This window comes from Molothrus ater, chromosome Z (genome assembly GCF_012460135.2).
Source record: "Molothrus ater isolate BHLD 08-10-18 breed brown headed cowbird chromosome Z, BPBGC_Mater_1.1, whole genome shotgun sequence".
Classification (NCBI taxonomy): Eukaryota; Metazoa; Chordata; class Aves; order Passeriformes; family Icteridae; genus Molothrus; species Molothrus ater.
Window position 1 is genome coordinate 12,022,802 of NC_050511.2, and position 25,441 is coordinate 12,048,242.

The window sequence follows — 25,441 nt, forward strand, 5'->3', positions numbered from 1 at the left end:
TTTTGCTTCTGGAGAATTAACTTTTCTGTTGCTCAACATTGTCAGCTGTTCTAGGTGACTCTTTTCATGTAAGAAAATTTAAACTGTTTACTTAAAATTTGGAGTTTATTTTTTGCTCTGTGGGAATACTACCAGCAAACAGAAAAAAGTAGTATAGAACCTTTTTTGTCTTTCAAATTACTGAACTGTTGTTTTCATTGAATAACTTTTCTTTAAATATACATTCTGTTTAATCATCTTCCAAGCTATTTTCTTGTACTATTTTATATTTAAAGCTAAAACATCAGCAATCTTTTGTTGTTGTTTGTTATGTAATTGTTATCTTGAAGAATCAAAACTAGTAGCTTCATGCAATATTTGCAGTGATAAGGACTGAGAATGTTTCTATGCAATAGTAAGAAAAATAAGCATTTATGTGTCAATTAGCATTGATGTACCTAGAAGTCACAGATAAGATGTAAAATAATGGTTTTTGTTTCCTTATTCTCTGCAAAGGTTTTGGTTGTATTATATTCCTTATATAGAAGGTTTTGTTTTATAAGAAGAGAAATTCTGAGGAATAATCTGATTTTATTAAGATCTTTTGTCTCAGGCTCATTAAACAACCTGAATACATGGCTGGAAAAATAAATTAGTCATAAATTTCAGATCCCAAACATTAATCATTATAGGGTCAACAAATGGTTTGGGTTAGAAATTATCTTAAAGATCATCTCATTTCTACCCCCTGCCATGGGCAGGGACACCTTACACTGGATCAGGTTGCTCAGAACTCCATCCAGCATGACCTTGAGCACTGCCAGAGATGGGGCACCCACAACTTTTCTGGCCAATTTGTTCCAGTACCTCACCACCCGCTCAGTAAAGAACTTCTTTCCAACATCTAAACTAAGTCTCTCCTGTTTTGTTTTAAAACTCTTCCCCCTTGTCTTACTGCTATCTGGCAGTGTAAACAGCCACCCTCCCTCTTTTTTTGTTAGCCCCTTTTGAGTACTGAAGGGAGTTTTAATAGAAGCATATTAACAGATAATTGCATGCTGGGTTTTGCAACTGTACAAAATACCTTTACTTCTTAGAACAATAAATTGAGTTGGCCTAAATTTCAATGCATATGTTCAAAAGCAATGACAGCAAAATTCAAAAGCACCCCCCAACATTGATTCATAAAAGCAAGGGAGTTTGTGCAGCATTATATTTATTTCAGTTGCCAAACTTGCTTCTTTTTATTCTGAGTACTGCTTTATTTTTTGTACAGCATCTTGGAAAGCTAGGCTGCTGTAGCCTCTTTTTATCAATTTCTATACAGACAAAAAGTCAGCAATAAGGCCAGCAGTAAGTTCCTACAGTAATCATATAGCTTGAGAACATCATTGATGCCAATCTAAGTGTGAGTTCTCTTGGCATCTTGGGAGAGTGTGTGTTGGATGTATTCCCTGCTCTCTATCTGGGTGTTTCAGAGTTCCCTTTTGAAATATCTTCCCTCCTTCTAAAAATGTTTATTTCTTCTCAGAGTATTTTGTACTATTGTAAAATTCTTTTTGATTCTATGTTTCTTAGCTGTGGTTAATGATGACCTCTGTTGTATCATGGAATTATTCTGTTGCCATGTCCAGATCCTTCTCTGACCAGCCTGTTTGGGTCCCATCTTTCAAAGCCAGAGCTAAGGACTGGAGTAAAAGCAGGGAGTCTGAAACTCCTCTTTTTTTAGGCTGGGAGCCTTTCCTTTGTGCTACTGTTGGGGCAGATGAGGAAGAATTGTTTTAAAAAATATGTTAGACCAGGTTCCATGAAATGTAGGACATACTTCTCCCTAACATTGCCTTTCTCCATCCTGCTGAATTGATTGAAGCAGAGAATCCTTGTGTGTGCAGCCCCTTGGGTGGTGGTGAGGGCATCTCAGTCTCCACCCTTTTTTTGGCGTGAGTGTATGTGAGGTGAGCTCTGGAGTTATCCCTTCACCTATGTAGTCAAAAGATGAGGGTAAGGCGCTCAGTAGAGGGTTATATCCTTTTGGATACATCCTGTAGGATGTAGCTGTATACCCTTCCGTAAGCTTTACAGCAGGGAAGGGGAGAGGAAAGAGTGTAAATGTCCTACTCAGTCTGTTTTCACCAGTATTCATTTGATTATGTGTTTTTCAGCTGATGATAGGGTATTGAGATACGAGTGGAACTTCCATCATATGAGCAGAAATGTCCTCCTCAAAACTTAAGTTCACCTATAAAAATTACTGGGATTTCCCTGTGTTTCCCCTTCTGTTCCTAAAACTGTTCAGGGCACAAAATTATTTTGACAAGTGTGAAGCTGGTGGGCAGCAGACTTATCACAGGGGGCTCACTGCACCATATAAAGAGCACACTGGAGCATTTTAAGGGAGAACCTGGTGAAAATGATATCATTAAATTGCACACTTGAGAAAGAATCAAAGATTTTTCAACTTTAACCAGCGACCTCTTTATGAGTTTATAGGCACTCATGTGGCCTTTTACATTCCAGTGCCTGAATGCTATGCTGTAACAATAGTTCGCTATTTTAGAAGGGTGTTTATTTTCTAAACAGTTTACAACCTAGGGAAGTACTTCTGTCCTTTCTTTTTTTTTCCTTTAGTTCCTTATCTAATACACAACTTTATCTGCTGAGAATTTGCTGTAGATTTAACCTTCAAGTCTCTGCTTTTTTAGCTACAGTGGCATGGCTGTTCAACAAGATAGCAGCACTCTTCTTATAGGATAAGGATATTTTATTTCATTTAGCACAGGTTTCAAAGTTGGTTGAGCTAATCCATAAAGAAACTGCTTTCCTTCCTGCATGTATATGCCTAACATAAGACTAAAGTTAGACTGCAAGCTTTTATTAGAAAAGGGAGGAATATTCTTTTATGCTCAAATGCTCAGAGAGGATATTTAAGGAAGGTGAGCTTAGTCTCTGTGAAATAATAACAAGACTGGATACATTAGTCATTGGCAAAATAAGAAAAGTGCAGTGGCAGGTGTAATGTCTTTTGGAACAAAAGAGGAGCAAGATAAGGGCAAAATTGAGCTGCAGTCAGTTGGGCTTTTTTTTAATGTCCAAATGAAGATGAGTGACAGTTCTCTAGTATAGAGATTCAGTGGTCAGACTTCAATTTCTAAATGCTGAGAAATGGGAAGATTCATATCCTCACCCCACCCCACCCAAACAGGTGGCATTATTCCCTTCTCACACCCTTGTGTGTTCTTTCATATAATGTCTTCATAGTTGGAAAAGGTGCATTTTAAAATCAAGATACAGAGAGAGATTAGAAATATGAATTTGCATTAACTGCAGTTTTGCAGAAACAGAAATATATGAAATATTTATGTTTCCACTGTATTAACTGTCTCATAGGTACGAAAATAGCAATTCAGAGTTTAGATTTCTAAGTATGTTTTAATCTTGGTGGCTCATAGTTCGCAGGAAATTGTACCAAGATCTGATCTAAACCATGCAGTTATGTTCCATAGTTTGGAAAGCAAAGATAAATCATTCAAGAGAAAATAAGAGTTTATTCATGTTGATTTTGATTTCATGACAGGATCCTGGAAAGCTCACCTAACCATCAGTAAGAATCATCCTCTTTTCCATAGGTGCTTGTTTGAAAGTTGTTACATCAAGCCAGATGAAACTAATATGAACACAGATTGTGAAGTCAAAAAATAATTGTGCTGTCCATATTGAATGGACCCAGCAAAAGTCCATAAAGATGTTACTTTTTATAATGTTTACTCTCTCTTGAAGGATGATCTGCCAGGATCAGGAAGATCTACTTGACTTTCAAAGTCAACACAAAGTGATACTGGATCCTCCTAAAGGTAGCATATGCATAAACGTTAGCTAAAGCTGTTTTACAAAGCTGAAGCTGCAAAACACAATACTGAGCTGTGAATCAGATCTGTTCTTTTCCATTAGTTTTTTAAGCCATATGTGGAGAAGGAAATCTTATATAAATAGTATTAGGATATATAGTAATGGGATATATGTGTATATATATTACTATATATATATATATGCATATATACACACACACACACACACACACACATATATATATAGAGAGAGAGAGAGAGAGAGTAATAGAATATATAAATATCCTCTTGATATTTATAGAAATTTTTCTACTATACACAATAAAACCCTCTGAGAAGCTTCCCAGACTATAATAAGATAGAAGACCAGGCTTACAGATTAATTAGTTTCTCACTGAGGTTTTCTGATTTTAACTGTCTTATATTTTGTAAAGAAATGCTTGGTGAGAAAACAAGTTATCTTGAGGGTTAGTGGACACTGAGTTTCTCACTGAGGTTTTCTGATTTTAACTGTCTTATATTTTGTAAAGAAATGCTTGGTGAGAAAACAAGTTATCTTGAGGGTTAGTGGACACTGAGTAGTAGATGAAGATTCATTTAACATCTTTCCTTAGAAACTTTTTGATGCTAGCAATCAAACAAAACCAAGAATTTATTCTTCTCTGGGAAGTAACTTGCATGTAGGTTGTGGACAGCATTGCATAAGTTTGGAGAAGCACTGTAGAAGTGACTGTTCATGTATGTGGTTCTGTGAAATGAATTGTTCTGTGTCTTCCCTTCGGTCTCACCAGTGTGGAGTTGGTTAGAATGCTCTTCCTGGCAGTAAGAAAAAGATTTTGTTGTGATGGTACTTTTCTTCTGTTTTTTGTTTGTTTGTTAATTTGTTTGTTTGTGCTTTGGGGTTTTTTTGTTTTGGATGTTTGGTTAGTTGGTTGGTTTTGTTTGTTGGGTTTTTTCCCAGTTGTTTCCTTTAACAGTTTCAGAAGTTTTGAAATTATGTGTAAATGACATCTGAAGAATACATATGCCTATAGTCTTATTTGAGACATGGTGTACACTGATCACACACATTGCAGAAAATGAAGTTTTTCCATTGGTGCTGACAGTTCTTCAGCAAGATATTTGGGCATTCTATTAGATTATCAAGTAACTTTTTAGTAAAGTCACTTCCTTTTTTACTATTTAAAAAGCCATGCATGCGAGAGCTAAATGTAAGTGAATGAAGTGAAGACGTGGAAGTAGCTACTAGGTCTTAGCAAACTTAGCAAAAAATTTTGAAAGTTGAAAGCGATTGTACATGGATTTTTCGATTTTAAAAAGGTTTTTGTTACATATCCTATTAATTGTTTTATAAAGTTTCCCATAAACTGAAAAGGCATTAACATGTGTTTTATAACCTAATTCGTATTGCTATGTGACTGGATTCTTAGGTGAGCTGAATACTTGTAAGTATTTCTTTACCACTCTGAACAAAAAAAAAAAAAAAAATAGTGCCTACATTATAAAATAGAAGATATTAAAGAAGGAATTTAGTAAAATATTTCTGGTGACTTTTGAGCTGGCCTGACTCAAGATAGTGTAATTAATAGAGTAAAATAAATCTTAACAAGCTCCAGACTTGACCAAAATTACAGAATATCCCTGATTTTCTTCAGAAAGGTTGATAAGTCCTTCTCCATATATATTAGAATTGTTCATGCGTGTACAGTCTTGCTTAACTCCTCTGTATGGCATAAGTAAAACTCCATAGGTTGTTTACAATCCTCAGCAGCTAAGGAAACTGGGTGTGTCGCACACTTACTTCAGGGAACATTGTGACAGAAAGAAAAATTTCAATGATAGCTTTTAAAGAGTTTTATAATAATTCTATCTGTTCTCTTTTCTGGTGTCCTCTACTTGAATACAGGAAGCTTTACCTATTTCCTAATAAAAGAAAAATGGGTAAACTTATACAGTAATCTGAAATACCTGTAACAGGAGAGAGTGCAAATCAAGCAGTAGTTGAATTTATCACTGGAGAAATAGAAACTTGAAAAATTTGAGACAGAAATAAAATTAGGTTTACAAATATTTAAAGTAGTCTTTTTTTTCACTTATGTTTAATGAATGCTGTGATTTTTTATTTAAAGAATGAGTACAAAATGAAAAGTCACTGAGAAAAGAAAGCAAGAACAGATATTCCTAGGAGACAATAGAACAGCCTGTTAGTTTTGTTTCTTATTTGAGGATTTAATGCAACTTTAATTAATTTACTTGTAGCTGTCTTTTGCAATGTTTTTGTTTGGCCAGATTTATTGTAGACTTCATGCTACGTGTGTAGTCCTGCTGATTTTAATGAAATTACCAATGGACATAAACTTGAAACTACCTATTAGAGTACCTGGATTTACAGCCCTCTATGAATTTCATCTGTGGAAATTGTCTTAAAACTTGTATATGTAAATTTTTCTGCGTTCTGGGGCTGAGTGTAAGCTCCTCATGCACTGTATAGGAAAGTATGGGGACACAGTGCTCTGTGCACAGCTCTGCAGCATCCAGCCTGGACCTGGCTGTCATCCAGGCAGCTGCTGCTACACACAGAGAAAATGGTCTGCCCATGCTGCTGTACTTCCACCCATCTGAAGCCAAGTGCATAGCCCACAAAATTAATCATTAACTGAGAAACATGGCCAACCACACCATGAAATGTTTTTCAGCATTTTCAAAAGCAATATTGATAATTTAGGTAGCTTTGGTACATGAGAAATTTGAATGTATAAGGATGGCAACCTAACACAAATAGGTAACAGTGAGCACAATGTGAAGGAAGCAGGGACAACTTTAACTATCACTATACTTTGTTTATGTTTCGCTATGTCGCTTCAAAAACCCTAATATTTGAAGTTAAATTGTTTATTGAATGACTTGCAGAGTATATTTTGATGGTGGAATCTCATGGTAATACTCCTCTAATTCCAAAGAAAGATGTTTAAAAAGAGAAAGAAAAAAATCCATCTTGCAATAAAAGTTAGGATAGTAACAAAAAAATGGACGTAAGTTTTAGAAATTTACTGTAGTGATGTAGTGAATGCAATTAAAAAGTGTATTATCATCCAGGAGATAGATTTTTTTGGATGATTTGTATGTGTATAACAATTTGGAAGTGATTTCCTCTCTAAATAATATAGTATGCATTAGGGAGGAGAGAGAGGCACTTACGGCAAAAATGTTTCTTCTGTTGCTGGAAAAAGATTAACAGTTTAGTCTGACAACCTGCAAATCTCTATAGTAGGTTCTTCGATAAATAAAAATAGGACATCAAATAAACAAACCTCAAAGAAATACTTTTGAATTGATTTGTTTTCCTTGTGTCAGTTGGAAAAATTTTGCCTGCAAATTTCTTTCATTCTAACTGCACATGGGTTTAATCTTGGTTTCAAAATTATAAGAATGGTGTGATATTGTCTACCTATTTATCACCGTGGAAAAGAAACCTGATTTGTGGTTCAGCTAGCTATTTGTCTGTGTTCAATAAAAATGTTTCAATTTTGTTTTGAAAAAAATCAAGCAACAATTTGCGTTGCATCATCAAACTACCAGCAGGAGGTAAGAAAAAATCTTGAAGCAGAAGCTGAATTGTCAATGATTTGGCCCGTATTTAGGCACATGACCGAACAAGTTTTCCCACAGGTTGTCTGTTCTTACTGGAAAAGGGAATAATACTGTCTTGGGTACACTAATTACTATGAATGATAGTAAACAGAAATGTTAATGAGGGACTAAGAATCCATAATTTACTTACAACTGTTAGAAAACCTGATAAATTCAGAGGATGAACTGAAATAAGACTAAACTTTGTGGAACAGAGCAAGGATATCATTCTACAAAGGTAATTGAAAAGGTGATTCAAAGGTAATTCATTTTTATGACTGAAAATATTTTATTGAAGGAAATGTGTATGCAATTCATTGTTATTATTTGTAGTGTGGACTTCAAAACAGGGCTGTCAAATACATTTAGGTCTGTCTAACTGTGATCTAACTGATTGCTAGTGGTTATCCTCTGAGTGGTTCCTGAGACAGGATTGTAGTATTGGTCCCTCTTTTTTGTCTTCAGGTTCACATTTGCTCTTCTTACTCTCCACTAATAGGTAGCATAGATCAGTCAGTGTTAAAGGAGTTGCCTCCTGAGCTCCTGGCAGAGATTGAATCCACCATGCCACTTTGTGAACGTGTGAAAATGAACAAGCGCAAACGTAGCACAGTTAATGAGAAACCAAAATATGCTGAAATCAGTTCTGATGAAGATAATGACAGTGAAGAAGCTTTTGAATGTAAGTAGTACATAATTCTGTTCCTTAAGGTGAAAAAAGCTAATATTTTGTTTTTACAAAAAGAGACACGTCTTTTTTAAGTTGGCTACCTTAAAACATACAGTCCCAAATTTGCTGTCCTGGTAACTGCCTGGCCAAGAACCCTTGTTTCTCTTTCAAAAGAAAAATTACTTGATTGCAATTTTTCTTCCAAGATAAAAAGCAGTGGGTTGTTAAATTTATTTTCCTGATTACTTTACTGGAAACTGCTCTCTAGATTTTTTTTTTGTTTTGTTTTCATTTCTACCATAAAACATTTCTAACTATTCAGATTAAGGAAAATATCCTCTAAAGAAGCACAGAATTTACATACAAGTGTGCACAGAGACAAATTTCACTAAATAAATTCTTGAATTATTCTTAGTTCTATTGATAAGAAAAGTGGAAGATCCCCTCTTGAATTTTTGTAACATAATAAATTGAGAATCTTACTGCACAGATGTTTCTTAAAATATTTCTCTTGTCATATTCCTTGAAAAATGGAAGTTATTCTTGATGAATTCTCAAAATACCATTTGCTGCTTCTACTATTCTTGAATTAACTGTTTTCAAAGGAAGAGAGGAAGCTTCTCTTAGAGTTTTGCAATTGAACAAAGTTCCTAAGGAAAAAAGAAAATTGTTGTTTGCCTCTAAGTTAAGAAGGCATTTCCTAGTTGTTGATAGAAGTATGGTTGGTAGTTTCTGTGGTTGTACAGTTAGCCAGCACTTTGTTAGAACAAAGTGAATCAGTTAGTTTGAACTATGTAGCCATGCAGGGCTACAGGAGAAACCTGTTAGCCTGAGAAGCAATCTTGCCTATAATGATGTTTTTCCCAAGTTTTGCACTTTTGTTTATAGAAACATCTTAATGAACTTTCACAAAATATAATGTTTTGGGGTTTAGTATTTTTTAAGGTCCAAAAGAGAAAGATTTGTTTGCTCTGCTTAGTATGTTTCTTAGTATGTTTCAAGTTTTCATCCAACATAAACAAACGTGGTTTTGCACATGAAAATTATAACACTGTTACCTTTGATCTTTATCAAAAAAGCTGAAAAGAATGTCCTTCTGTTTGTCTGTTTTCCCTTTTAATTATAAATGAATAATGCTTCTCTGTCCATGAATGCGATGTCTTCAGGTCAATTGTAATCAGTCTAAATATTGGCAAAGGATTAATGATGACTTGCTTCATTCAGGAATTCTGTATTCTTTGTTTACCATATCGTATCACCCTTATATGATGTTAATAATTTGGAACAGTGAATTAAAAAAAAAAAATACTGAGCAAAGTTATTTAAGTTGGTTGGGAATGGAGAGAATTGTAAACACTTTCAAATACCTTAATCTATATATTAGCCATAGTGGCTGTTGAAGTTCTCAAATACAAAGTAGAACAAGTTAAGGAAAACTTTCACAATAATTATATGCCTTGAGGAATTCTAGTTTCAGTATATCCACTCAAGAGATCTGGCCATCATTCTAATCAATTCAGTGAATACATGTGATTTAAAAATAAATTACAGTATTTCTTCAAGAAATACTGTAGAACTGAATTAAATTTAAAACAAGACGTGAAGGATCTATGGCAAGAAAGATCTATCAGAAGTGAAAGATCTATGGCAAGTACACTGAATAGTTTTGTATTGTTATAAATACATGTTTCTTAATTATTGTGTTTGTCTTAAACTGAACTTAAAAGAATATGAAACAGTGATTAGTATAGAAAAGGAGAAGTTTCTTTGAATATTTCATTAAGAATGGACATGCCATTAAACTAAATAAGGAGAAATTAAAGATTGATGAAGTCATTATCTTACAGTAATTACTAAATGTGATATTGCATACATGTTTGGCAGAATTTGGAAGGAAATTGGGTGTTTATATTCACATAGTATTTATTTATGTATAAAATCAATCCTAACTCTTGAAATGTTATTAATGCTTACTTTTTTAATCAATTTTATTGACTTCAAAGTAAATATTGTAGAGCAGTGATTGTGAATAGGTGCTCCAATATTCACATTATTTGTCTTGTAGAGCTAATAGAACTGTAACCCTTTCTGTTTTGTCATGCAGCGTTGATAAACTGGTCAATCTAAAATTCTGCCAGAAAGCAATATTGGAAGTTACTTTTCTTGTGGAGATGTAACTGGGGTCAGAATTCATCCTACAGAGCTTAGTGTTATAGATAATTTGTAAACTGGAGAAAGGGCCATCTGCCTCCACAAAACACTGTCTCACAGGGTAAAGGAATCAGTTAAGATGTGTAAATGCTTTCCTCTTAGTTTCTTCTCCAGTACATTTACTCCAGGTATCATAGAATGGTTTGAGTTAGGTTTAGGAAGCAACCTTAAAGATCACCTATTCCCAGCCTCCCTGACGTGGGTGGGAATGCCTCACTAGCCCAGGTTGCTCAAGGCCCTGTCCGGCCTGACCTTGAACATTTCCAGGCATGTTACATCCATAGCTTCACTGGGCAACCTGCTCGCTGCCTCACCACCCTCACATAAAGATTTTCTTTCTGATCTCTAATCTAAACCTGCTCTCTTGCAGTTTCAACTCACTACCCCTTGTCCTAGGACTCCATGTCCTCGTGAAAGAGTTCACACAAGCTAACCTCTAGAGCCTGGTACTGGATACATACACCCTCTGGATAGTATCCATTCTCTCCAGTGCACTAGCTCTGTGTTGTCTGCAGCTTGCAAAGGATGCCCTCAATCTCACTGTCAGTGTCTCCAAGATGTTACAGTGCTGGCCCCAACACCCACCCCTGAGGGACACCACTTGTCATTGGTCTCCATGTGACCATCAAGCCCTTGATGGCAACTCTTTGAGTGTGACCATCTAGCCAATTTCCTACCCACTGAGTGGTCCCAGATGGCTCACCAATGCTTCAGTCACAGTGAACTCTCTCAACCGTTTTAGGCAGTGCTAGTACCTCTGCCATCCTGAGCATGACTGTACTTTTCCACAAGGAAGTCTGATCCAGATGCAGTAAATCTTGAAACCTGAACTGAGTTATTATATTAAAGACTTGGACCACCTCTATTGCATTTTTGGAATTTGAAACCTCTAGGGTTCATTGCAAAACAGAATTGTTCCCTCAGGGGTTTATGTTTATTAGTTCTGATCCTAGGCTGACTATTGACTATAGCCTGGTATGTTACGTTTCTTAATAAATGGCTTGTGGTAAGAACTTTTCAGTTCAGTTCCAGTTCTGTATAAATGCTTTGAGCCATTCTGCTCAGAAACAACCTTATATACAGTCATGCCAAGGAGACTTTGGTAGAGACACACAATATCAGGACTGTTATATGCAGGTCCAGAAGCAATAAACTGGGAATAAACACTGCCAGTCTGGAATGTGATATTTTGGAAGTATTTTGAGATTTGCAATACAGTCTGTAAGACATCTCTTTGGTAGCTCAATTAGCTGAGCATGTTAAAAAAAGGAAAGTTGGCTAATTTCGTGGAGAAAGCTACCTGCTCATCCATTTCCTTTTCTTTAAAACTGAGCACTCTGTCAACTTCAAAACATGCAAGACTTTCTTTGAAAGTAACAGAGAACTGTCATTCTGCTCCCCCATTTTATTTCCACCAAATCTCTATGCAATATTTGCTCCAGCTTCTTCAACATTCACTTTTGCTGGGCTTTATGGTCCTTCATGAAAATTAATTAGAATATTTATCTGTGGTAGAGGCTTACTGTTTGGCCCAGAATTGTGACTCCAGCTTTCTCCTTTACACAAATTTCCTGCAGTATATACCAAGGCAAAATTTTAGTTGTCTTGACAAAACAGAATATCTTTTAGAAAATAGATTATCGAGTCTCATTGGAACTCATTGGTGTGTTAGATGGATAAGGCAATCAGTGAATTGGAATATGGATACCCAGTAAGCTTTGCCTAATCTGCTTTTAAAAAGACAAATGTGCTGTAAATTCATATTTTTAAATGTTTTCTGGTATCTTTGCCAGTTTTAAGCACGGTTTTTCTACTGTAATTCAAAAGAAAACATTAAAATAAGTAATCCTTAACAGAATTGTATTTGATAACCTAAATGTCCATTTGATTTGGAGAATACTATAGAAGAGTGTTGGACTTACAAATCATAGAATCATTTAGGACCTTTTTGACCATCAAATCCAATCTACAACTAATGTAAAGTCCACTACTAGACCATGTCCCTAAATCTTACATCTGCACATCTTTCAAATATTTTAAAATGCTTGATTTTGGGCTATTAAAAGTGTAAGTTTTGTATTTAAAATGAAAATGCATTTATTTTTAGCTTCTCGTAAGAGACACAAAAAGGATAGAGATGAAGCTTGGGAGTATGAAGAGCATGACAGGAGAAGTTCTGGTGACCATAGGAGAAGTGGTCATTACCATGAAGGAAGGAGGATTTCTGGTAGTGGCCGTTACCGTAATCGCAGTCCCGATGACTCTGATATGGATGATTATTCTCCTCCTCCTAGCCTCAGCGAGGGTAACTGATCACTATAAGGATTTAATTTTATTCCATAATACTAGTGCTTTTTAAATGAATATGTTTAATATTTTAAAGTGGACATTATTGCATGCAATATTGAATACAAGTGTAAGAAATGTAAATAATCCTTTCTTGAAGTTTTAAGAAAGTGTTTGTTTTACTCCTTATTCTCTTCATTAGTGGCTAGAAAAATGAAGAAGAAAGAAAAACAAAAGAAGAGGAAAGCTTATGAACCTAAACTAACACCTGAAGGTAATTTTATAAGATTTATTTTCTACAGTTTGTATTTTCTGCTTTATATTTAAGATAATTGTTTATGAATTTCCTTTTTTTCCACCAGAAATGATGGATTCTTCAACCTTCAAAAGGTTTACTGCTTCAATAGAGAATATTTTGGAAAATCTGGAAGACATGGATTTTACAGCTTTTGGTAAATACATCAGAAAATTTCAAAATGCTTACCCCAATTAGAAACCCGAGAAAAAACTATTGGTATTTTTGAACTTCCTTCATGGTGACTTAATTTCATGTGAAAACTTGCTAGGGCCTAGTGGATTTATATGGCTTCTACCTTGAGTGGTGGCCTTTACCTTTCCAATTTCACTTGCTGCTGCCTGAAGATTCTTCTTCCTCCTCTCTGCAGAGCCAGAAGGGGCATAAAACATAATGAGTATCCTTTCCAGTTCCCTTGGAGTGGAAAGGATACTTCTTTGGGATGTCATTAGGGTGTTACCTTCTGTCAAATATGTAAACAATATGGTTCTCTTCCTAGCAATGTCTGAGGCTCATAATTACAAATCTGCTACTTGCAGATATGATTCTTCAATTAAGACAGCAGAGTCCTTGTGCATTTATGGCTAAGACACTGCATCATTTACCTATTTCAGTGGAAAAACAGCCTCCTTAGCTAAGTGTCTAAGGAAGTAGTTCATGTTGCCAAAGTTGACTTTCTTTTGAAATGGATAATGGAATATTCATTAATTTTTTTTCCTACCGTCTTTGTCACAGGATTAAAACAAGGGGAAAGGCATAGTAAACAAGTTTCTATAGTTTTTAAAGCCATAGTGTATGCTACCTTAGAAGTGAAGTCATTGGATCTTTCTGTGTCTGGTAATGTGATTTTTTGTCTAAATACAGTTAAGACTCAGATTATCTCAAGGTACTTAATTTAATATGTGTTTTTCATTTATTGCTCTTGCCCAGATTTGAACTTCAGGGCTACAGTTAAAGATTTACTCTGCTGAATTGAAAATTATGGCAGAAGTACTGAAATAAATGGGGTTTGATATTTTAAAAAAATTTAGTTTGTGACTTTCAGAAGTGCATGCCTCATGTTAGGCTCTTAAATAGGGTTTCAGAACCATTGGCATGGTAAGTCATACTTAACACGTATTCATTGTTTCAACACAAGCAAAAGGTGTAATTGTCAGTCTTTGTTAGATTCTAATTATTTGGAGCCATTAGATGCTGGCTATTTGGACAATCAGCTCTCTTTTTCCGTTAGCATATTCTTATTGGAATAAAAAATACTGATTTCCTAGAAGTCTTAGGAGAAATAAGACTGTTAATTTTTTACTTTTTCTTTTTTTTAAGGTGATGATGATGAGATTCCACAGGAATTGCTACTGGGCAAACATCAGCTTAGTGAGTTGGGTAGTGAATCTGCGAAAATCAAGGCAATGGGCATTATGGACAAGGTACCTCTTCATACTCTAACTTTTTTGGAACATAAAATATTCATTAGCATAAAAAATTACTTTTTCTGTAATGACATTCCACCCTCTTCAAAGGCGCATGGACCAGAAGAACAGCTGAGCTTCTGCTCACTTAGCTGAAGTGCTTAGGTAGTTGCAACATCCTAACTGTTACTCTTTCTGAAGCTGAGACATTTTTGCTGAAAGGTCCTCCTCTGTGTCCTGCCCTTTCTCAGTCAGCTAGAGGAACTTTTGCTGGGGCAAACTTGTTGATGTCTCACCTCTAGAAACAGTGTTCTTGATTTCCTTTTATCTTCCTGGAGCTCTTGGCTTTGGGCAGTTTTATATTAAACTCTTTTCCTGCTCTTGACCACTTAGGTTTGTGGAGTGTGTGTGAAACCATGTATTATTATAATTACTCTGGATTATTCCAAACTTCTGTAATCCAAACTTTTGATATTCCTCCTGGATTTTCCTTCAATCTCCCTACCTTCCTTTGTAGTTTGTGGGTGGCGTGATCATTTCTCTTTCCTGATCATTCTCACTGTTAACCTCTTTTCCATGTTTTTCACACATACATACACATACATACATATCTATATAAAATCAATTTTTTGTTGCTCCCAATGGTGAATAGTATTCAGATGAGAGAAACTGGCTCTCTACAAGGTTAACATATTCCACAAATTATTTAATCAGACTTGTATGGAAGATTAGTAAGTTTACTTTTTTCAACATGCTACTTCTTTGAAGTGAACAATAATATTAAGAATATGTTTCCCTTTTATTATCTTTCAAGTATCAGGAAATTAATTTCTGCTTGATTATGCAGTATGGATTTTCTCCTAACAAAGCTCTATATGGTCAGTTAGAATTTGTAGATCATACATGGATTTGGTAAATTTATGTTTCTAGAAGCAAATAACACAACATTAGTGACACGCAATTTAAAAATTTGTTTCTGTGGATTTTGTTAGTTGAAAATGCAGTTCAATTGCAGTCCTGGAATATATTTTGCCTGTTTCCATTATAGTATCTGCATTTTCCTTATGCCAAATCCCTTACAGTTGAAACAATTTAGATTGTACAAGCTCTGTCCTTCGTTCCTCAATGTTCTTTTCGGCAATTTGGAATAATTTCTATTCCTGAACTTGTTTGACCTGTTTCTTTATTTGTTTTAGCTCTCAACAGATAAAACAGTAAAAGTTCTGAATATTTTGGAGAAGAATATTCAAGATGGATCCAAGCTTTCTACTTTACTTAACCACGTGAGTTTGAAATGTCATAATTTCACTCTATTGTGCAGAATAGTTTTCTTCACTTGAGTCCTATTTAGTGATAGATTCAAATACTCTGTATGTGTGTGAAAGGGCTGATATAATGTCTGTGATAAAAATTTGCCAAATTTTAATACTTGAAGTAAAATTCAATTATTTGTGATTTTTCATAGTTGTCACTTTCATTTTCGTAGTTGTCATTACTATGTTTTACTATAGCAGTGACAACTAACAGACATATTGGGAGCAACTGTATTTTTTTTTGTTTCATTTTAGACACTATAGTCATCTTGAAATATTCATGGTAATTCTGGTGTAATTTGCATTATTGGACATTTCTTTGTTGTGTGTCCATAAAACATCCTTACAAAATGGAAGAGATACTGCAGTTTTCATATAGAGTCTATCTTTCTCCTGAGCATTAAGGAGGAAGTTTAAGATTTAAGTGTTCTTACACTACAAAGTGACAATGTTAATATAAATAAAATTAACAGGAAGTTTAGTATTTTAGGATGGGTTTTTTCCCAGGTATACCTAAAACTGCTCAAAGATTTTGAGGTTTTATGAGGCTGATGTTCCATATTTCACATTTAATGTATTTATTTATACACTTTCTATTCAATGCAATATTGCAGCAAGATTAGAATTGAATTTTAAAGAAAAAACCTCCTCATCTGTAGAAATAAGAGAGTAGTTGTTTATATCAGAATGGAAGAATTTGAACTTGCACATGAAAACCAGACACATTTTTGATACCTAAATACTTTCATCTAGATAGTTTGTAGGGGTTTCAAAGTTTCAGTATAGGGTTCTGAATGTCTTGACCAATACAAAAATACATAAAAAGGAAGTACTGGTTTACCTGGTTTACTTCATTGTGATGAAGTCTTTATGTTAATGATTTTAAAGTGATATTTTTCTTTTAGTTTTTTGAAGTAAAATTCAAAATTATTTAGAAGTAAATTAAATTGTCCAGTGCTTGCAATTCAGAGGCAAACTTGGATAAAAAAAGAAACTTAAAAAAAAACAAAAAAACAACTAGTTTTAGATTTTCTTAAAACTATTAAAAATTATTCAAATAATTGTGGCAAAGAAAGTCTCTCCTAAGATTTAAGGTTGCTACTTTTCCAGTGCAGTGAAAATATCTTACCTCCATGTCAGTGTATTTTTCACAGGCAGAGGATGCTTTAATATTAATTTCATTTCCATGATAATTAGGGGAAACACTTTTTTTTCCCTTGAGGTGTCATTTGTGTACGTAGCAAATTCCAAAAAGCCATTGTATCTGGGAAGTTTTCAGGGACCTCTTGATTTGCAGATTTTTGTTGATTCTCTATGTATATCATGAATATAATGCACTGTTCTATTGGTTCAAGTTCTCTTACCCCTAAGGCAAAAAGCAGTTACAGTTTCACCGACCTCTGATCTTCACAAGGAAAGCCAACAGTGTTGAAGTGTGGTATCATATAGGTAGTAAAGACCCTTTTTCTCTGGAGGCTCTGTCTGTACCAGAGAAGCTATGATAAATTCTACCTAGCTTTGCTGTAATAATGTTATTACAGTATTTAAGTTGTGCTGGATGGTCATATTTAACCTCATCTGTGTTTGTTTTGGTACCTCATATAAACACAGCAATACAGAGACTCAGTATCCTATGATAATCTAAAAGAACATATTTGATAAGAGGTTGATAGTAGGTGTGTTGGTCCATGAAGCAGAAAAAGTTGTGTACTTACAGATTTCATGGACTTGCAACAGTCTTTTTGTATAAGAATTCCCTCTAGTGGCAGAAATCAAATGGATCAAAGCAGCAACTGATACCACTGAAGACAACACCAGATGAAGGAATTAGATTTTGCTTAATGTACATTGGTCTGAAATATAGCATGCAGCAGTCTTCCCTCATAGTGCTTCCCAATGAGACACAGAAACCTTCTTTGTGTTCTAACAGAAGAATACAGAATACAGGACTTTGAAGACCAGTAGCTTAGAGAGAGATTACAAACTTGTTTCTAGTAAAACAAATATTACTTGATTTTTAAAATAAATTATTTTAGTATCATAAAGGAAATACAATATTTTATACATTAATGTTATGTAAGCATATTAATGTAATGTTATTTTCTTTAACTTGGTCAGAATAAAAATTTGATTTCTTGTTCATACTCTCCTGTTTTTCTTGCCTGTTGCAGAATAATGACACTGAAGATGAGGAGAGATTATGGCGAGATCTTATTATGGAAAGAGTGACAAAATCTGCTGATGCTTGTCTTACTGCTATCAATATTATGACATCACCAAATATGCCTAAAGCTGTATATATTGAGGACGTAATAGAAAGAGTTATTCAGTACACAAAATTTCATTTGCAGAACACTCTCTATCCTCAGTATGATCCTGTGTATAGAGTGGATCCTCATGGTGGTTAGTATGCTAAGAAATCTTTCCATATTAAAAGCTATAAAAAGTCAGTCATCTACTGTATGGTGATGTAAATGACTTTCTGAAATAAGAATTTTTGTATGCAGCTTTTATACTGATAGTCCTTTCTTATCACATACAGTATCCTGAATTAATGCGCTGTTAGTTTGAGGAGGATGAAACAGAGTAAAAAAACAATGAAATGTGTCGTCTGAAGAACTTAGTCATGTAGCACCTTGGTTTACTGTAATAATGTCAATGTAACCAAAGTATTTAAACTAAAGTATTTAGAAGTTTGAAGTGCAACTTTTGTGTATAGTTATTATGTGTTGAAATAAGTGATTTCATAGTAATATGTAATACGACTAGCCATGTATAGCCATATATATAATGATTTGTTTCAAGGAAAACTATTTCGCTTCTGGCCTTTTGTTTTCATAGACATACCTACAGATGCATGGCTCCAATTTCAAGATCCTTTTTTAAAATCACAGGTCCAGCATTTAGAGTAATTATGAAAATGTGAAATTCCTGCTTTTAAGCTGATGCTACTGAGTAGTTTTTCCAAACTGCTTTTGCAAAGCTGTAGTCAAGAAGTTGTTTTGGGGGTACTTTGTGAGGAAGATCATCTTTCTAGTATTTGAAACACTGAAATTATTAATGAATATGTGTTTTATTTTCTAGGTGGTGTTTTAAGTTCAAAAGCAAAACGTGCCAAGTGTTCCACCCACAAGCAAAGAGTTATAGTGATGTTGTATAACAAAGTTTGTGACATTGTCAGCAGCTTGTCAGAGTTGCTGGAGATACAGCTTCTCACTGATACAACTATTCTTCAGGTAGGTTTTTTCAGAATTCCTGTCCAAAAATGTGAGCTTTGCTTTTCCTAAAGTAAATGTGAAGTATAATTGTCTCAGGGACATGAAGTTTGAAATCAGTACAAGCTCTTGAATTCTTAACATCAGAGCAGCTAGTTTGTTGTGTAGTATGTCATTTGCATCTTCTCTTCTGCATTTAAGAAAAGTTTAACCTGCTTGTACTGAAGTATAGAGTAGAATCATCTACACGGAAAAGATCCTTAAGAACATCAGGTCTAAACTGCCAAGTGCACCACTAAAACCATGTCCTTGAACATTCTATCTACATGTCTTTCAAATATCTACGGGGATGTTGGCTGTACTGCTTCCATGGGCACTTAAAATCCAATCTATACCATCCCTGGCACAACTCATGACCCCTTTCCTTGTCTTGTCCCTTGTTAGCTGGGAGAAGAGACCAGCCTCACCTGGCTACACACTCCTTTCAGGGTGTTGTGGAGGATTATAAGGCCTCCCTTGGAGCCTCCTCTTCTCCACACTAAGCCTGATACCCTCTCAGCCACTCCTCATAAGACCTGTGCCTTAACTTAATAACTTTATTTGCAAATAATATGAAGTTATTATTGAATTCCTTACCTGCTGAATGAATAACCAACTTGCGAAACTGCCTAATTACCAGTTTGTTAGTCCTATATACTTAAAATAACTTCTATCCATTGATAGGTGTCATCGATGGGAATAACACCTTTCTTTGTAGAAAATGTCAGTGAGCTACAGTTATGTGCCATCAAATTAGTGACTGCAGTAAGTACTTTCTAATTTGTGAGTTCTTGTGCATGTCCTGCTGAGATTTCTTAGGGCATTTACGTAGGTTGTATTTTCTGTCTGGTAGAGAATTGGACTGTAGAATTAATGCTATTCTTTCATGGTTTTACAGTTTGATATCATAATACGGAAATAGTGTTGTATCTACCTGAGCTGCTCGTATTTGCAGAGTACTGTATAGAAAGAAATTGCCTACTTCAAGCAAGAGGCTTCTTAATTTTGATTGTCAGTTAAAGTGTAAACACAAACTCCTTCCTCTTACCTGTCCCTTTTTTATTTTAAGAAATCTCTTTTTTTAAAAACGTGAATCCTAGCTATGTGGTTTTCATTATTTCCTGTGTTCAGATTTCAACTTATGCAATAAGTCATAGAACTAGTATGGTGTTTTTGTATAATAGAACAAATTATTTTCCTCAGAACAGGTGACTATCTAAAAAAAATCTCAGCAAGGTAAAATATTATTTCAGGAAAAATGTAGTGGAACACAAATGTCCTTGTTCAAGTGGGAGATGTTAATCATTGTAAGAATTATATACTTCAGTATTCTGCCCAAACAAAAGGGGAGGCAAAACCAACAGTTCTGATTCTGAAAACTGAAAGAACATATCATGTCAGGCATTAACATTAAAGCCTGGCATATGAAGTAAAACTGTTTTCTCAAATGTACTCTGCAACAGAGTATGTGTTCACATAAATTGTGTTACAACAGAGTTTTTCTTTGTACTGAGAGAAATAAATACCAAGTCCAAATACTTAGTATTATACTGTTTGGCTTTCCTGTATAGTGTGTTATATCATTGACAAAAATATTTTAAATAGAAGGTATTTTCAAGACCAATATTTACACATTTCTGTTATATAAAGATTTTTTTAAATTCTCTATTTGGAAAAGTTTTTATATATTTTTTAAAGAAATACTTGCATTGAGAAAGCAACTCATTAACAATAAGGTGTATTGTAATTTATTGGAGAGTCATGTGAAGTGTATGCTGTCATATAATTATTTACAATATATTTAAAAAGCTATATTTTATGTAACAATAAATCAGTGTCTAATAATCGTGTAACTATTAAATAGGTGTTTTCCCGGTATGAAAAACACAGACAGCTAATATTAGAAGAAATTTTCACTTCCCTTGCACGGCTACCAACTAGCAAGAGGAGTTTGAGAAACTTCAGGTAACTTCTGATGTAAATAATAACTTGTAGACTATAGCATTTATAGTTTTGTAAATGTAAGATTTTTGCAGGTTGAGATTTCAAAACAAATTGTTCAACAAATATCTTGTAATAATTACTCGATTTTATGCTATCACTTTAGTGTCTACTTACTAACATAATTGAAACATTATTTTTCTCACTTAAAATGTGAATGGGTGTAATATTAGTGTGTGTTGAGGATTATTTTTTGTGGGTCAATTCTTTAATTCTGTTTGTATGGAGTTACATAATTTCTTCATTGCTAAATCTTTGTAGGAAAATTTTGACTGAATTGCTTTGAGGATACACTCAGAGCACTCTTTTCACGAAGGGAATCAGTTTCATATCCATATCATCTCATACATCAGAGTTTACCACCTTTTGATGTTGTTACATGTAGCAATAAGATGGCGTTGGTGTGTGTATGGGCAGTAAACTCATACTATTTCTGAGGTTACATCAGGGAGAAACATGGTCTTCTTACCAACTTAAGATAGTTGCCTGCTGAAGTTTGTAGTATGCAATGCTGCTGCATATTATTGTAGGTGTAGCCCTTGTAAAAGTCAGTCTAGGTCATGGTCATTATCTTCTCTTTTCTGAAAGTCCTATACATTTCACATACATTAAATACTACAGAAAAATTAGTACAGCAACAGTTTGGTGTGTTTTGTTGGCGTTGTGTTGGAGCGAACATGATGTTACACATAATGAGCTTATTATTAAGTATTTTAGCAGGTAGATGTTGGTTTTATTAAATATTCCTGTAGCTGTTTCAGCCAGTGAACTGTGTGCTGTTTCAGTTCACCTCTTCTGTGCAAGACCAATACTTACTGGTTTTGTTAGGTCAAATGTTACACTGCATAAAAAGAAGCAAATTAATAGATTAATGTCTTGAATGTGGATTTCTAGCTGTGAAATATCTATCTTTCAAATAATTTTTGAAAGATTCTACTTAGGAGCAAAAATTTTTCTTGCGTTTTGTCCTTTTTGTCCTTTTAGTGTTAAAACTGTCTTTTGTTATTAACAGGTTAAACAGCAGTGACACTGATGGAGAGCCTATGTACATTCAGATGGTAACAGCACTAGTTCTGCAACTTATTCAGTGTGTGGTGCACTTACCATCAGCAGACAAGGATTCTAATTCAGAGGAGGAATCAAACAAGAAAGTAAGATATTTTTAAAAGCCTTTTTTTATGCAGAAATTACTTATGTGTGTTCATAGGTATACTATATTACTACAGTGTTGTAGTAATCAGGCACTGCAATTTTCTGATGTGTAAGAAATGCTGATCTGGAAATCATAGATCTATGCTGAGATAATAGACAAATGTGTCTTGTTATTTTTAGGTGGATCAAGATGTGCTTATTACCAACTCATATGAAACGGCCATGAGGACAGCACAAAATTTCCTTTCTATTTTTCTTAAGAAGTAAGTACTGTTGCATTCTTTATTATATTGGTAAACCCAGCTCCAAATGAATTCTTTGAAACCTGACCACTGAACAGTGATAAATGCCTATTCATAAAGTTATTTATTATAATAAACTTTATAAATGCCTAAGAGAGCCTCTTGCCTAGACAAAAATGTTTATGGAAGAGAAATTCTGCAGTGGTCTTCATACATTTAAAAAGCTGTCTCACAGTTCATGTAGGATTCCTTTATTATGGATTTCTAACATACCTGAAGCCTGGAAGAGAAGGCCGAGCAAATATGTAAGAGGTGAAGTCGTGCTGATTTGGTCATCAGATATAAAAAGCCAAAAATTATTTTCACTGAGCTAAAGTTGAGTGTCAATAGCTCGAAAAGGAATAAAAAATGTACCTGAATTAACTATAAGATTTCAAAGAACAAGTCTTTAGGTTGGTATTGAACTAATTACACTTTTTCACCTAAAGCTGAAAAGCTATTTAATAAGCCATTTAGCAATTGCATGCTTCTGATGTTAAACTTAGGGATGATATATAGAAGTCAAAAAGTATCAGGTATGTTAACTTTTGGTGGCTTTTTATTGTTGGTTTGGTTTGTTGGTTGTTTGACTGGTGTTCTTTTAGCATTCTGATTGTAACCTTTGTGAAGCATAATACTGAGATGTGCTTCACTATCAGATAAATGAAACCAAGCTTAAAGAATATAAACACACCAACTCTTAAATATCCTACTCTAGCTTCATTTTTATAATTCTACTTACTTTGTCTATCCAAGTTAATACAGCTAAAAATAAAAATCTTAGCAACAAAATTCTGCTGTCATGGATTAGAGGCTTTATTTCCAGTGCAACTTGGAGGGATAACTGTTTAAGCTATTTTTCTACAAACAAATAAAAGAAATTTTCTGCTAGTATTTCAGATTTGTTTTCTTGGAATTGCATAAAGCTGGTTTTTCTGATTAAACATAGAAATATTTCTGTTTATATCAGAATAAAAAACTTTATATGGCTGTTAAATTTGCTTACAAAAAGTATTTTCATGTTAACAGGTGTGGCAGTAAACAAGGGGAGGAAGATTACAGGCCACTGTTTGAGAACTTTATTCAAGATCTTCTTTCAACAGTCAATAAACCAGAATGGCCAGCTGCAGAGTTGCTTCTTAGTTTACTAGGAAGGCTATTGGTAAGGGATTCTTGTTTTTACCTATATTAATTAATTTCTTATTACAATGAAGACTTGTTTATTTCTGCTAAATAAACACTACTACTGTAGGAATGCTTTCTGATTGTTGACACACATGCAGCATGTAAGGATTTCCTTGCATGTAACATTACTATGCAATACATAAATAATAGAATTTTGTTTAGAGGATCAGTCATATAGAACTTGTTAAAAATAGTGTGTATAGTTTCTCTTGGAAGTCTAGTTTCACTATTTGATTATATTTTCAACATTAAAAAGTGTCATTTCATAGCATCTTATAAGTGCATATATTTGTTGGTAGTAAAGTCAGCCTAACAGCTGTAATTATATGTATTAAGTATCTCCTCTGGACTATTCCCTTAGCACAGAAGCAGAAAACAACTCAGTATTTGGTTTTTTACAACTACAGCAAATGCTTATGACATTTTACAGAATGGGAATGTTTGTTAGTGTGTTTTTTGAGTGTTTCTCTTCAGTATTGTAATGTAATTAATACAGTAATTTGAGCTGCTTCTTGAAAAAGCAGCTTGTTGTATGGTCTTGTTCTTGGTAAAATGTAGCTTTATATTTGTGTGAATAATGAGGAGCTAGCATTATGGTGCTTAAAATCTCTGATGTTGGAGATACGCTGTGCTAGTTGTCCAGTTTGTGTAATGAAAATATGCATTTAAAAAAACTCTGACAGACATATTTGTGGAGCAAGAGAGACCCAATAAAAAAGAAATATTTATATAAAGTAAGTAATGTATGTGTGATGTAATAGTAAATTATATAATTTTATGCAATATGGAAGTTAGGTGGAAATTTTAATAAGGTAAAGCAATCTTTTGTGAGAAGAATCTCTGTGGCATAAATAAATATCTATGTTTAAATGTCTATTCTGCTTTTCTTAGGTTCACCAGTTCAGTAACAAATCCACAGAAATGGCATTAAGAGTTGCATCTCTTGACTATCTTGGAACTGTAGCAGCAAGACTGAGGAAAGATGCAGTCACTAGCAAAATGGATCAAGGATCTTTAGCCAGAATCCTCAAACAGGTGTGTGAGACATCCATGACAGCTGGATGGAGATCTATCCATTCAAATCTTTGACATTTGTAAATATACTTGAAAAATTGACATTATGGAGAATCAGTCTTAATTCACTGTTTAGGTTTCTGAATCAAATATACACAATTTATCAGTATCACATTTGTTAACTCATGTCTTGACTGTACCATTTCTGTAGTGTTCCTGTAAGTTAATTAATTATTGTGGTTAGTTTTCTTGTGACAATACTGAGGAAATAATGGAGTAACAGTTGGATTCTATCTTAAGGGGCCTTAAAAATACCTATGAACCTGCATTTGGTATTGCAAAGAAGAACCTGAGCTTCTGGCACTCAAATACATACTTTAGAGAGTTAATCTATTAGTCTTGCAGGGCTAGTTTTTACGTGGTATAATGTGAGGTTTTGGGGGTGTTTTGGTGTTTTTTCCTGAACATGCAAATGTGTCTGTAGTGGGTTGATGCTGGCCAGATGTCAGGCCCTCACCCAAGCTGCTGTGACTCCTCTCTGCAGCTGCACAGAGGAGAGAAAATGTGAGGGGTCCATGGGTTGGGATAAGGACCAGGACAGATCACTCACCAAATGCCAGCAGAGCCAAAACGGGCTCAACTTAGACATGTGAAGTTATTATTAGCAAAATCAGATCAGGATAATGTAAAACAAACCCTTAGAAACACCTTTCCACCCTATTCCCTCCTTCCATCTACCTTCTTCCCCAGCAGTGCAAGGAGACAGGTAATGGGGGTTTATCAATATAAACCAGTTCATCACCTGGGGCTTCTCTTGCTGCACTGTAAGGTCCCTCCTGTGGGATTCAGTTCTCCATGAACTTCTCCAACGTGAGTCCTTCTCAGGGACAGCAGCTCCCTGCAAATTACTGCAGTGTGA

The 25,441-nt window shown here is 34.6% G+C and overlaps 1 protein-coding gene across 4 annotated transcripts in view; it reads left to right on the forward strand.

Annotated features, from left to right (window-relative positions):
- Positions 1-25,441, forward strand: part of NIPBL (NIPBL cohesin loading factor) — a 148,567-nt gene that overhangs the window by 99,166 nt on the left and 23,960 nt on the right. For all 4 annotated transcript variants that reach the window (XM_036402628.2, XM_054517809.1, XM_036402631.2 and 1 more), the window contains 14 exons: positions 7,954-8,136; positions 12,443-12,640; positions 12,824-12,895; positions 12,984-13,073; positions 14,237-14,340; positions 15,519-15,605; positions 17,807-18,038; positions 18,720-18,871; positions 19,574-19,654; positions 20,754-20,854; positions 21,903-22,041; positions 22,223-22,305; positions 23,353-23,485; positions 24,400-24,543. In XM_036402628.2, the coding sequence (XP_036258521.1) occupies positions 7,954-8,136; positions 12,443-12,640; positions 12,824-12,895; positions 12,984-13,073; positions 14,237-14,340; positions 15,519-15,605; positions 17,807-18,038; positions 18,720-18,871; positions 19,574-19,654; positions 20,754-20,854; positions 21,903-22,041; positions 22,223-22,305; positions 23,353-23,485; positions 24,400-24,543 (1,799 nt within the window). The remainder of the gene's footprint in view (positions 1-7,953; positions 8,137-12,442; positions 12,641-12,823; positions 12,896-12,983; positions 13,074-14,236; positions 14,341-15,518; positions 15,606-17,806; positions 18,039-18,719; positions 18,872-19,573; positions 19,655-20,753; positions 20,855-21,902; positions 22,042-22,222; positions 22,306-23,352; positions 23,486-24,399; positions 24,544-25,441) is intronic.